The following is a 13,486-nucleotide window of genomic DNA, read 5'->3' on the forward strand; positions in this document are numbered from 1 at the left end:
ATCCCCCCCCCCCCTCCCCCCCAAAAAAAAAAGAATCTTCAGGACAATATTGGTTGTGATGTCCAAAACTGATATACAAATATATAACTGAAGTAGAGAGGATAGACAATCACTCTGCTTCAGCTTTGGAGGCGGAAATGATGATTTCTCCCTCATATTGCCCTGGTGTCTGTTCACTCGGGACGTCTATTGATAACCAAATTACTGTAGTTTCTCTGCAAAGCGTGTCACAATAATCATGACTCAGACTTGAATCTAATCAACATAAATGATATGAATGGGAGTATCATGTCTATACCCAGGAAAAAGGTTCAGTTGGCAGATAGGCATATCGAGTGGAACAAGTGCATCAGGAACTCCCAAAACGGGTGCCACTCTGCGCAATGTCAGCGACTGGCCAACTGCCAATCTGCAATCAACCAATATCATCAGTAGCTTCACCAAAAACAGAATCCATAACTTCACATCATATCCTAGATAGGTGCAAATGAAGCTAAGAACAAGAGTAGTGGCAAACCTAGAACCACAGGGTGAGCAGAGATCAGTACACTGAACCTGCACAGTTCCAGCAATTCCAGATCCACCCCAAGAAACTTTTGGGCTTATAGCAATCTGAATGCTTTCTCTTTCATTTCTTGCTGCTAATAGTGATATCTACAAGATAAATTCCGAGTCACATACCAAGAAAATCTTACGACCAGAATGATAACAGAATTTCAAACTTAACCTTTTGATAATGAAATTTAATATTTTAAGCAACAAATGCATAAGCATATATGAAACTTTAGTGTTTTTCCTATAACCCCCACAAGAGAGAGAGAGAGAGAAAAAATAAAAGGCCATTCCGTACATTCCAAGAGTAATTCAACCTAAGGGAGTGCTAAGAGTGAGTAACAAACAAAGAACAGAAGTGGAATAATCTGTATGAAATGCAAGGGAACATTTAGTTTCAACTATAACATCCACTAATAATGAGCTAAAAGGGCAAACGATAATCAAAAGGTCAATTTGGTGCACTAAGCTCTCATTATGCACGAGTCCAAAAAGAATGGTCAGACCCAATGGGTTAATTGTACACAGTCGTATGTTACATCTCTGCAAAAGACTGTATCCATGGCTTTAAGCCGTGACCTTCTGGGAACACGGGTCCAAAAAAGTACCAGACCAGGATGGATTTTTTTACACAGCTGTATATTATATTTCTGCAGGAGACTCTATCCATGACTTTAATCTGTGACCTTCTGGGCAGACGGAAACAACTCTTACTGTTTCACCAAGGCTCCCCTTCCCAAAAGATAATTATAACAAACATTTTTGATAGTTCCAACATTCAATAGTGAGGACTCAATGTTTCCCAAACAAAGAAAATTTTAATGTTTTGAAACGGTCACAAAATTTATGTATCACAGAAATATCATCATCAGCATATGTAGCGCCAGATACATTATACACGTACAGATTCTAAATCACGAGGCATGTCTTGTGGTCCGACATTAGCAGTGTTTGGCATGCACCACACATTCAATAACTCCGAAGATGGAACTTTTGTAGGATCGATTGCACCCCTTAATGGTCTTGGATCATTTACTCCAGTGTCACTCCATCCATAAGCTGTCCCACCACCAGCAACACCTTCAACTGGTGGAACAACCATCTCCTGGTGGTCCCCTACAGAAATATCCAAGTTCAAACAAAAGAAGACGTAATCTGAAACACCACTCCGTTACTATGTAAATAATTGCACTTTGAAGAGAGTTAATGCACATTACTCCCAGGTAAGAGACTTTATAAGAAAAGTGACCCCACCACCAACCCACAGACACCAAAAAAAAGTGAGACTGTTCATGTTCCGCATTTGAGACTAAAAGAAAAAAGAAAATGGAAACAAAGAAAAGCCGTTGATGTCATACATGCTTCAATTAAAACATCATCTTGGAAACTTAATACATGTGTCCTATATGCATGATGGCATTAGTGAAGAAAGGGACCCATCTTGGGTCTGTGGAATTGTAAGGTTCTGATAGAACCCGAAGTTTAATACTGAATAAAAACAACAGGAAATACAAAGACAGATACAAGTATCTCGTATCTCGACGAACAATAGAAAATACAAAGAGAGACAAGTATCTCGTATCTCTTAGAACAACCTTTGCATATAAAAGATATATTACCACCCCTCTACTTATTTCCTAGATCTCCTATTATATAATAGATAACTATAACTAGTTCATAACTATTTAGTATAAGGATAGATAACTTCTAGTAAGTAGTAACCATAAGAAACTGCCAAACAACTCCTAATAACGGTAAGATACTGCTCATTGCTCCATGGGTGAAACCTCCAAGAATTTGAGAAGATGCAAATCATTATCTTCCTCCTATCTTTCTTCGCTTCTTCCTCCTTGAATTTATATGGAAAATACGTGCCTTATCAGGTTCACTAGACCAGAATACAGTAAAAAGGTCCATATGTCAAGGTAATTCCAGTTTTACTTGCCATAACTCAACTGGTCAATTCAGATTTAATAAGCATGCTGCAAGCATCACAATAACAGATAAGATAATTTTTTGACAGATACATCTCCACAAGAAGAGTTGAAACTTGGGTATGTTGAAAAATTTCCGCTGAATATACTTCTGTCTCTATTACTTACTGTACGAAAGGTCCCTTCCCGCCTGATTTGCATACCAAGCTGAGATTTAGCTCTGATACTCAACTTTTGGCATAAGAGCTATAAGATCTAGATGCAATAGACACTCAGACAAATGAAAGACCGGAGTAGGGCAGGACCAGGAGGAGGGGGGGGGGGATAAATGATGACAAAGCATGTTATGGTAAATTGGAGTATTGGACAGCAACCATGGATTATTTTTTCCATCGAAAATCAAAACAACCTGGAAATTAAGCAGCACTTAGCATATCATCCCAGATTATCATGTACAAGTGTTATGTTGTATCACGTGGGTTGATGTGTGCTTCTTGAAAGAATATTCTATCGAAAATTGCCACAGATATGCATGTAACTACATCAATCATACTCCCATAGTAGAGTTATGACATGTATTATCATAAGCTGTTCTGATAGTATTAATGAGAGGGACACTCGATTTAAAAACCAAACCAAAAATGTAGGTATGGCCATAACAAAGTCTACAATAAGGTAACAGCTTTCATATGCACCCATAAATGTTATCTTTCATGTAACATCTTTTTTTCTTGTTGTAGCGTTTAATAGCCAGAACATGCAACATTTTTCCATGAAATCAATCTCTCAACCTTGTTTGGCCCCTATTCATTCAGGCCTCAGAACATTTCCATGTCAACAATCCCGTGTACAAGTCACTGGAAATTATATTTTATCTGTGATTGTTATTTCCTAATACATGCATAGCGCGGTTTGCTATATTTAGACTTTTGTCAAAAAAGTCTAGGCTCAATGTCATCAGCACTGAGATGTAAAATGTGATATCTAACTGGTCAAAAATGGATAGAGAACAGGTAAACAATTTGGATAACTCCATACTGAAAGCTATTATCTAATTCCAAACAACAACTGATAATAGAGCTGTTTGCTCATCAGATTCTACTATTCTAACCCCGATTACCGCCATTTTAGGTGGTAACCATGGAATCCTACTAGAGGCTGATCCAGTACACACACATACAACACAATCCTAAACCAAAATGCTCGCCCTCTGCTTATACCAAACAAAGTCTAATCTCAAAACAATACGAAACTACAAACTTACTCACAAAATCCTAAACCTCCTTAGTTCAACACCAAGCTCCTACCATTTTAACATGATTAACACGATACACAAACAACATTAAGAAACTATAAAATCAAAAAGGAATTATGAACAAATTTCAACTTCATCAAACGGAGAAACTCGAACGAAATTGAATCGGAATGACGTGAAATTCGAGGGATCTTAAGATTATTTTTGTGGACAGTGATAAACTAACCGGAGTTCTCCATCAGTGTATTTACGAAGGTAGAGAGAGTTTCCGCTATCGATTTCCAGTTTCCAGGTGATGATCGTGCTTTGTGACTACACACAGATGAAATGACAGTAGTCGATACTCTAGTTGTATTGAGGTTTATATGTAGCTGATGAACTACCAGTGAAAGGGTAGAAGTGGAATATATGTTAAAAGTTGCAAAGGTGCATTGTGCCACGTGGATTCGCAACCCGACCCGGATCTTATCTCGATCTGGGCCTGCTTCAAAGGAACTCAATCCGGAATTTCTACTTTGGCCCAACACCACTAAAGCTTGTTTGACAATAAAATCAAAAGTATACGTTCAATTTATTTGACATTTTCCAAGTGTGTATTTAAAAATTTATATTTTCATAATTAAAAACAATTTAATTTTAAAAATAATAATTTATACTTATAATTTATATCTCCAAATGAAATCTAGACTATACAAATATCATTATGGATTTGGACTATTTGATTGTTCCAAATCTAATCAAAACAGGAATCATCACGAATATTACTACTTCATCCATTCACTTTTACTTGTCATATTTTGACAAGCCATTAAACAAGATAATGATTATAAATGTATTTGACCAAAATGTCCTGATTGAATGATATTTAGTAGTATTAAATCTTGAAAATGAATTGAAGAAAGAGTCTTTAATATTGATGGTAAACTGAAAAAATACAATTGTCTTTTCTTGGTATGTCAAAGTGACAAGTAAAAATATATATTTATTTTAGAAAAAGTGACAAGTAAAAGTAAACAAAAGGATTCTATATCTATATATATATATATATATAAATCTGAATATAGAAAAGCTGATGTGGCATACCTATGTGACCTCCATTTCAATTTATTTTTTTCTCATTTTTTTGAACTTTTTTTTATTTTTTAAAATAATAATCTACTAAATACATCTAATGCATCTATTAACTTATAATTAAAGAGGGCAATGAAAAGTTTTTACATAAATGTTATTTTATTGTTGTAATGGAGTATGAAAAGTTAGTATCGGTTGTCAAGAACTTATTACAATCAAATAAAAAGTATAAAATAGAAAAGCACATAATCTGAAAGTAATCAACAAAATTCCAATTTCATTGCCAAAAAATAATAGTACTACCTCATGTAAATCAAGAATTTTGATTTGTCTATACAAATGAAATTATGCATGAGAGCACGTAATCGAAAAGTAAGTTGACGAAATGGAAGAATTATTGCAATAGAAGATATACTACTCCAGGTAATTGAATTTTTGAAAAGTTTTACTGCCTCAAATTAATAAAAAATTTATTTGTTTGTACAAATGAAGTCAGACAAGAGGATATAGAGGTAAATTGACAAAATTGAAAAATCATTCCACAAGAAGATTTACTGCTTCAGGTAAATCAAAATTTTGATTTGTTGTATAAATGAATTCATTAGAATATACCAGTGCGAGTTTAATCATTTTATGCCAATGAAAATTATATCAACGGATCTATCAAAATTGTACAATGAAATCTTATTTAGAAATTCAATATACCAAAGATCGAGAAACATCTAAATGTCCTCTAACTTTCAGTTTGTAAATCGTAAAAATGATGTCACCATGAAGCATAGTTCTCTAATTTTATTCTTTTTCTTTTTCACAAATGAAGAATGAAGAAAAAGATGAGGCAAGAAATAGCAAGATAAAAAGAAGAAGATAGAAGTAGGTTTTTTCAATAGCATAGAATAAATTTAGTGTGATATAATTCTTAAAAAATTAAAGAGATGAGACAGGACATTGCAAGATAAAAGGAATAAGATATATAGTAGTGAAAACAATAAAAGGGAGGTAAGGAAGAAAAAAGGAAAGATTTTTTTTTAAGTAATTACATACAATAAAAATAAAAACAAGAAAGGAAAACAAATGTAAAAACGTTAAAAAAAATGTAAAAATGTTATTTTAAATTATTTTTTCTAGTAACTACTTCTCTCTCTTTCTTCTTTATTATATAACATTTTAAATAGAAAAAAATTATATATATATATATATATATATATATTATTTTTATTTTTTGAAATGTAATATCATATTATAAATGTGAGATAACTATATTAAAAAGTAAATTAGAATAAAATTTTTAATAAATTTAGTTTTTTTTAAAAGTATAATACATTAGAGAGGAATTTAAGAAAAAGTGACAACTTGTAGTGCCGCTGGGACTAGGGAGAGAGAGACAAACATGATACTTGAATTTTATTTCACTGATTTTATAGATCAAAAGAAAAAAATTGTAAAGACAAAAACAAATTTCAATAATAATAGTAAATTATGACAATAAGGAAGAGAGATAAATAAGATTTTCTCATAAAAAGACTAATTTAAGAAAAAATATTAAATTACAATTATGATGAGGAGAGATGAAAGCAATAAATTATAGTAATAGTAAGAAAGACAGATAAATAAGGTAAACATATTTATTATAATCAGAATATGAGTACTATAATTATGACATATATAAAATTAGATACTATTTTATAATTTCCTTTGAGCTTTTAACATAAAATATAAATAAAAAAAATATTTAAAAATCAAGAAAATGGATAACTCCTTTTGAGTTTTTTTAACATAAAATATAAAGGAGAAAAATATTTAAAAATCAAGAGATACATTATTTTTATCCAGTGAACTTATTTTTTTTAAAAGAGAGAATATGAATATTAACAGAAATTACGTTTTTCTTCAAATTTTATAAATTAAAAGAAAGAAAACAATTAAGAAAAAAGGAGCTTTTTGTGAATAAGAATAATTAATTATGGTAATACTAAAGAGATTAATATAATATATATATATATATATAGAGAGAGAGAGAGAGAGAGAGATAAATATATATATAGAGAGAGAGATACAACTCCAATTACACAAAGAATGTAAAGTATTTGAAGAAACTAATAATTTGAGGCATTATATACTTTATCAAAATGCACATAACAAATTTGGGAAAAACTTTATAAACAAACTTTATCAGAATGCTCATAGTAATAAAGTTGAATCCTTTATACAAAAAAAAAAAAACCATAAACAAACTTTATCAGAATGCTCATATTAATAAAGTTGAATCCTTTATACAAAAAAAAAAGCCAGAAAAAAAGTTTACTATTATAACATATGAATACAAATTATATTAATTATTTTGAGATGAGAAAAATATCACATCTTTTTAAGCTATCACGTGTCTTCAAAGCATTAAGATAATCATAATTTCTCAATTTGTAAATCAAAAATGAATTTAGTAAATCATAACAAAAAAATGTAAATTAGGAATTACTTTGACAAACAAAATCTAAGATTACTACATTAGAATTAAAATTATAAGGAATTACTTTGACAAACAAAATCTAAGATTACTATATTAGAATTAAAATTATAATTTAAAATTTACAACGTTTAAGAAGAGTAAAAGAGAATAGTAACAAAATTAAGCATGTACATAAAGGAAGAAAAATGAATAATATTATTCTATAATCTTTTTTTTAAAATAGAAGGAAAAAAAAAAGGATTCAAGAAAAAGTGTAAATTATAGTAATGTGAGGAGGACAATTAAGGTATTTAAATTGTTTTTTTTTTACTGATGTTATAGATCAATAAAAAACTTTAAAGAAAAATTTTTCTTCAACAATAATTATAAATTATGATAATGAGGAGGAGAGATAAATAAGATTTTTTATTTTTAAAAATTATAAAAATGTAGAGGGTAAAAAATCTAATTTAAGAAAAAATATTAAATTATAGCAATGATGAGAAATGATGAAAAACAATAAATTGTAGTAATAATAACAAGAGAGATAAATAAGATAAATATATTTATTGTAATCATAATATAAGAAGAGTACTATAACTATATTTTAAAGAAAAGCTAAATTAGATACTGTTATAACTTCTTTTGAGTTGTTAATCATAAAATATAAACTAAAAAATAAAACTAAAAGTCAACAAAAAGAGAAAAAATTAATAATTATGACTCTTCATCAAAGAAAAATTTTATTTATTTATTTACATATTTTACGGATCAAGAGAAAAAAAAATTTAAAAACTTTTTTAATAATAATAATATTTTAAAAAAAATTTCTTCAAATTTTATGAATCAAAAGAAAGAAAAGGATTAAGGAAAAAATATTTATTTTTGATGATAAAGAGGAGAGATAAATAAGATTATTATTTTAAAAATTAAAATGTAGAAAAAAATAATAAATTATAATAGTATGATTAGGAGAGATGAAAAATATTTAATAGATTGTAATAATAGTAAGGAGAAAGATAAATAAGATATTTTATATGTTTTTTTGTGAATATTATAAACCAAAATAAGGAAAAAGAATTAAAAAATTGACAATAAAGACAAGTGATAATTTGACCATATTACATCATTCTTTTATCGGCCACTTTTTTATTTTTATAGATATCAATCTTCAATTATAACTCTAAAATATGATTAAAATAATTTTTTTTTATCAAAATAAAATTTATTTCATATTTATACGTAAATGTCTTTTGTGAAATTATCTCTTTTTATTTCCTTTTAAAAGTCAAACACTTCCTATAATATATTTAATATTATATATATTTTGTAATTTTAAATTACGACTATAATTAATAACAAAAAGTTTATACAACATCGTTATTGTTACATTATTTAATTTGCAATTTAGTAATAACTAAAATTTGAAATCAATCTATTTGAATTTGAAAACTATAAACTATCCTTAAAATATTTTTGATATTCAAATATTAAAATAAAAATAAAAATATTTGATTTTAAATTTTTTGTTATCGCGCAAAGCGCGAACAAATTCACTAGTATAGAATAATACTAAATATATTGCACCATCATATTCTTACTAAATGGGTGAATAATTCAAAATTGTTTAATCTTTAATGAGTTGATTCCTCCCGTATCACATCTTTAATGAAGTCTTTATTTTTTTCTTAAATTTTTTCAATAATTCAAACGATGTCATAAGGATTATTTATTGAATGGACTAGGACACTAGGTGAATAATTATTCTTAATAATTTGACTTATTACATGACTTTAAATGTATTATTCGGTTAATTGATTAATAGCTAGTTCGATATTAAATTAATAATTATGATATGATGGGCATATTTAACTATTTTGTGCTCAATTTTTTCATATTCAAAATATATATATATATATATAGAGAGAGAGATTAGTATTCTATTGTTATGAATCATAATTAAAAAAGATATATATGAAGGACTAATCTTATCAAAATGCATGCACATGAATATTTATTTAGTAAATATTCACCTATATAATAACTTATTATTTTAACACCAAACAAAAATTTAGAATTAATAATATGTACTTTATATATTTACAGTAAGAATATAAGTATGATCATTTTTAATAGACTATTAATTTACTACCATTGACAAATTATTTATTCGATACTCAAAAAACAACAAGTTAATGCTGTGAAATTGTGATTGACTTGTTAGATTGTAATTTGATTTTCAATAAATTTAGGTGATAATATATTGAACGGGAATAATAATTTTATCACTTCTTTTTTATTGATATTTCATGTTCGGAGTGTCCCAGCGCATATACCACAAGCGGGTAATAATCGACTTTCAAATTTATAGACCAAAAATTTGGTTCATAAGCTCCATTAACGCTTCGAAAATGAACTCGACGAGACACTTCAAATCACGTATTCGAGAAGATTAGCTCAGAGATAAACCCGAAATCGCAATGGAGAGTGCATTCGCTAGTGCCTCTTCGAACAGCGACCGACGCCAGAAAATCGAACAGTACAAGCACATTCTCTCCACCGTTCTCGCATCAAGCGATATCCAACAAGCCAAGCAATTCATCGATTACAGTAAGTTTTTCTCGTTGTTTCATCATAATTTCGCTGTTAATTTTTTGTTCATGTTCTATAATTCTCAGCTGAAATAGATGTTTGAAGATTTATATAGTCAAATTTTAACTGGTTTGAGATTGAGAGGTTGTTTGATTGAGATTGTGTACAATTATGTCGCGCCAGTTATAATCTCATCACAGTTTTGCTGTTAATTTTATGTTCATGTTTTATATTTCTCAGTTGAAATATATGTTAGAAGATTTATATAATCACATTCTAACTGATTTGAGATTGAGCCATTGGTTGGTTGAGATTGTGTACGGTTATGCAGTGCAGTTACTGCCTCATTATAATTTTGCTGTTAATATATTTTCGTGTTGTATATTTCTCATCTGGAATAGATATAGAAGATATATATAGTTGGATTCTAACTGGTTTGAGATTGAGCGGTTGTTTTGATTTAAGTGTATTTACGATTATGCAGTTCAGTTACTATCTCATCATAATTTTGCTATTTATTTGCATTCATGTTTTATGTCTCTCAGCTGAAATAGATATAGAAGATTTTTATATAGTCATATTCTTACTAGTTTGGGATTGAGCCGCTGTTTGATTGAGATTGTGTGTGATTATGCATCGCAGTAACTATTTCATCACAATTTTCTGTTAATTTTATGTTCATGTTGTATATTTCTCGGTTGAAATAGATATAGATGATTTATATAGTCAGATACTAACTGGTTTGAGATTGAGCCGTTGTTTGATTGAGACTGTACGGTTATGCAGTGTAGTTACTATCTATCATAATTTTGCTACTTGTTTTATTTTTTATGTTGTATATGTCTAGCTGTAATAATAGGTATAGACGATTTAACAGTCAGATTTCAGCTGGTTTGCGATTGAGCCACTTTTTGATTGAGATTGTGTATGACTATGCAGTGCAATTACCATCCAGCTGTCTAATCATAATTTTTCTGTTTATTTTATATTCACGTTGTATATTTCTCAGCTGAAATCTATATAATATTTATAGTCAGATTCTAACTAATTTGGGGTTGAGCCGTTGTTGTTTGATTGAGATTATGTACATTATGCAGTGCTATCGGATGACGTGGCCTTGGTGGTATATAGACAGCTATTGCAGACATTTGCCCAGGAATTCGATAGATTGGAACCTGATGTTCAAAAGGAAGTAGCACACTATACTCTCAACCAGATACAGCCTCGTGTGGTGTCCTCTGAAGAACAAGTATGCTTTGATGTTTCTATTTTGTTTCTTGTGAGATTCTTGACAACTCTTTTGCAGCCTATACGGAACGATAATTGGACTTACATTAATGCCTTATATAGCTCTAAAATTTGGTGCTTCAGAATGACACTAGCATCAGTTTGAATTGTTTCTTATTTTGTTTTGTCTGTTGCATCAGGTGGTGCATATGTATTTGTAAGGGTGTAGCATTTGGATGTTTGTAATTTCATTTCTTAGAACTTCATAAGAGAACAGCAAGAATGCTCTATCAAGAAAAAATATAGAGAGGAACATGGTATTTAGAGAGAGAACTATTGAATCAGCATGACAACATCTCTGCCACCTAAAGAGAAGGCCTGTTTTAACGATTGAAATCATGTCTTTCAGAAAGTAATCTCTTTCTAATTGACCATTAAAGTTAGCATCTTTATTTTTATTAAAACCAGTTAAAATAATAGGCTAGAAAAGAATTTGAGTGTAGTACCAGGAACTCAATACATGGGCCACAACCCATATTGGGACCATGGGGTTGTTTATTATGAAGTGAATTTTTTGAGTTGGTATTGAATGGAACTTTTGCATACCTTTGATTCCTTTTCGATGGAAGTGATTTTAAGAACTGAATTTTGTGAGAGTGGTGGGCTAGCGCCAAAGTCACAAAATTATTTGTTTATCTTGCGATTAATAAGTTCTTCCGGAAATCATACTCATCTTAAAATTTGATGTGTGTCTTGAGTATTTTAGTTTTGAGAAAATGGTACAAATGAAGATCAAAATTGGAACTCAGCATATTGTCTGTTGTCATCCAGAGATCTCCACATACAGGTTCTTTGATCTTTTATGTTTTTACTGCCTGTTTCTGAAACAAAATCCCATCTTTTCAGGTGTTGATCATTCGGGAAAAACTCGCAGAATTATATGAGTCTGAGCAACAATGGTCAAAAGCAGCTCAGATGCCTAGTGGCATTGATTTAGACTCTGCAATGAGGTCTGTGTTATACTTCTACTTATCTTTGCTTGCATGCTGCTGTGTCCCTTACTTTTCTTTGGAAGCTGAAATCTCTTTCTTCGCACTGCTTCTTCTGCAGATTCGTTGATGAGACATTCGGAATTTCAAAATGTGTCCAAATTGTTCGTCTCTATCTGGAGGTTAGATTTTTCTTTTTCTTTTCTTTCTATACTTCCGATGCCAAGTAAACATTTCCAAGTTAACGATCCTTGTTTGGTTTGGTGGTGCACCTTTCAACTTGCCTGACAATTGATCTGCTCTAAAGAGGAAGAGGTGAAATCAATCCATCAATATATGTGCTGGAGTGACCTATCAATTTTTTTAGTTTGGTTAACTAATAGTTAATATTTATAAGAAAGCAATTAATAACTCGCTAGTTTGAGCTATAGGGCTTTGTTGTAGTGCAAGCGTATTGATTACGGGAATATTATACAAAAGTCTTACGTAGAAATTCTCATAGAATCTAGAACGAAGTTTTGATTCTATACATGCCATATCATGAATTAGTAGCTGCTTCCAATTAAAAAAAAATGTCAATTGTGTCAATTTTCCATTTTTGTAATAGTTATGGAATCTCCATGAATAAACTATAGTCCACACAACCATATCTCCCAATTGAAAAAGATAATTACTACAATGAGACAACACATTAGATAAAGGAAAAATCTTTATTTCTTTCTTTTTCCTTTCTATATTATATAGATATGTACATCTTTATCATCAATTTTCTTTACCGATCAAAAGTAGTTCCTAGAATGTTTGCCCAAACTGCATCAAACACCAAAGGAACCACCAAAAGTTTATTTCTACAAAAAAGAGTTTTTTCTTAGCTGCACCCAAGGGTGTAGCCTAGTGGTTGATGAAGAGGGTTGAGAATTATGAGGCCTTAGGTTCAATTCCCAACGGAGACAAAAAAGCTAGGTGATTTTTTTTCCATTTTGTCCAAACCTTGGTGGATAGAGTTACCGGTACCTATGTTTGTGGGAGGTAGCAGGTATCCCGTGAAATTAGTCGAGGTGCGTACAAGTTGACCTAGAAACCTGTTGGGAATAAATCCGTAACAGAAATAATATTTGCGGTAATAAAGGCAACAAATGCGGAACACAACAATACGGTTAATCAACGAGAATAAAAGAGAAATAATGACACCAAGATTTTACGTGGAAACCCTCCTAAATAAGGGAAAAACCACGACCCGAGAGGAGCAACGAATATCACTATAGTAAGGATTTTACACTTGTATGTCTGAGTAAAACTCCAAAGACCACTACACATTCAAAAGAAATAACACTCTTTTGATTTTTCCACCTCACTACAATACCGCTCACACTCTCTATTTTTCCTCACAGATTATTTTCTTCTGTGATGCCTCACTCTT

At 30.4% G+C, this 13,486-nt stretch overlaps 2 protein-coding genes across 2 annotated transcripts in view; one reads left to right on the forward strand and one right to left on the reverse strand.

Moving 5' to 3' along the window:
- Nucleotides 1-4,111, reverse strand: part of LOC107018347 — a 14,905-nt gene extending 10,794 nt beyond the window's left edge. Inside the window, exons 1-5 of the mRNA XM_015218810.2 lie at nt 3,968-4,111; nt 1,457-1,668; nt 518-654; nt 299-409; nt 114-215 (exon numbers count right to left, since the gene is read on the reverse strand). Coding sequence (XP_015074296.1) covers nt 114-215; nt 299-409; nt 518-654; nt 1,457-1,668; nt 3,968-3,980 — 575 coding nt within the window. The 5' untranslated portion in view covers nt 3,981-4,111. The remainder of the gene's footprint in view (nt 1-113; nt 216-298; nt 410-517; nt 655-1,456; nt 1,669-3,967) is intronic.
- A 5,478-nt stretch (nt 4,112-9,589) lies between these two features.
- The window catches only part of LOC107016282, a 7,633-nt gene continuing 3,736 nt past the window's right edge, over nt 9,590-13,486 (forward strand). The window contains exons 1-4 of the mRNA XM_015216776.2: nt 9,590-9,868; nt 10,948-11,099; nt 11,984-12,087; nt 12,188-12,248. Coding sequence (XP_015072262.1) covers nt 9,739-9,868; nt 10,948-11,099; nt 11,984-12,087; nt 12,188-12,248 — 447 coding nt within the window. The 5' untranslated portion in view covers nt 9,590-9,738. The remainder of the gene's footprint in view (nt 9,869-10,947; nt 11,100-11,983; nt 12,088-12,187; nt 12,249-13,486) is intronic.

Source organism: Solanum pennellii, chromosome 4 (assembly GCF_001406875.1).
Source record: "Solanum pennellii chromosome 4, SPENNV200".
Lineage (NCBI taxonomy): Eukaryota > Viridiplantae > Streptophyta > Magnoliopsida > Solanales > Solanaceae > Solanum > Solanum pennellii.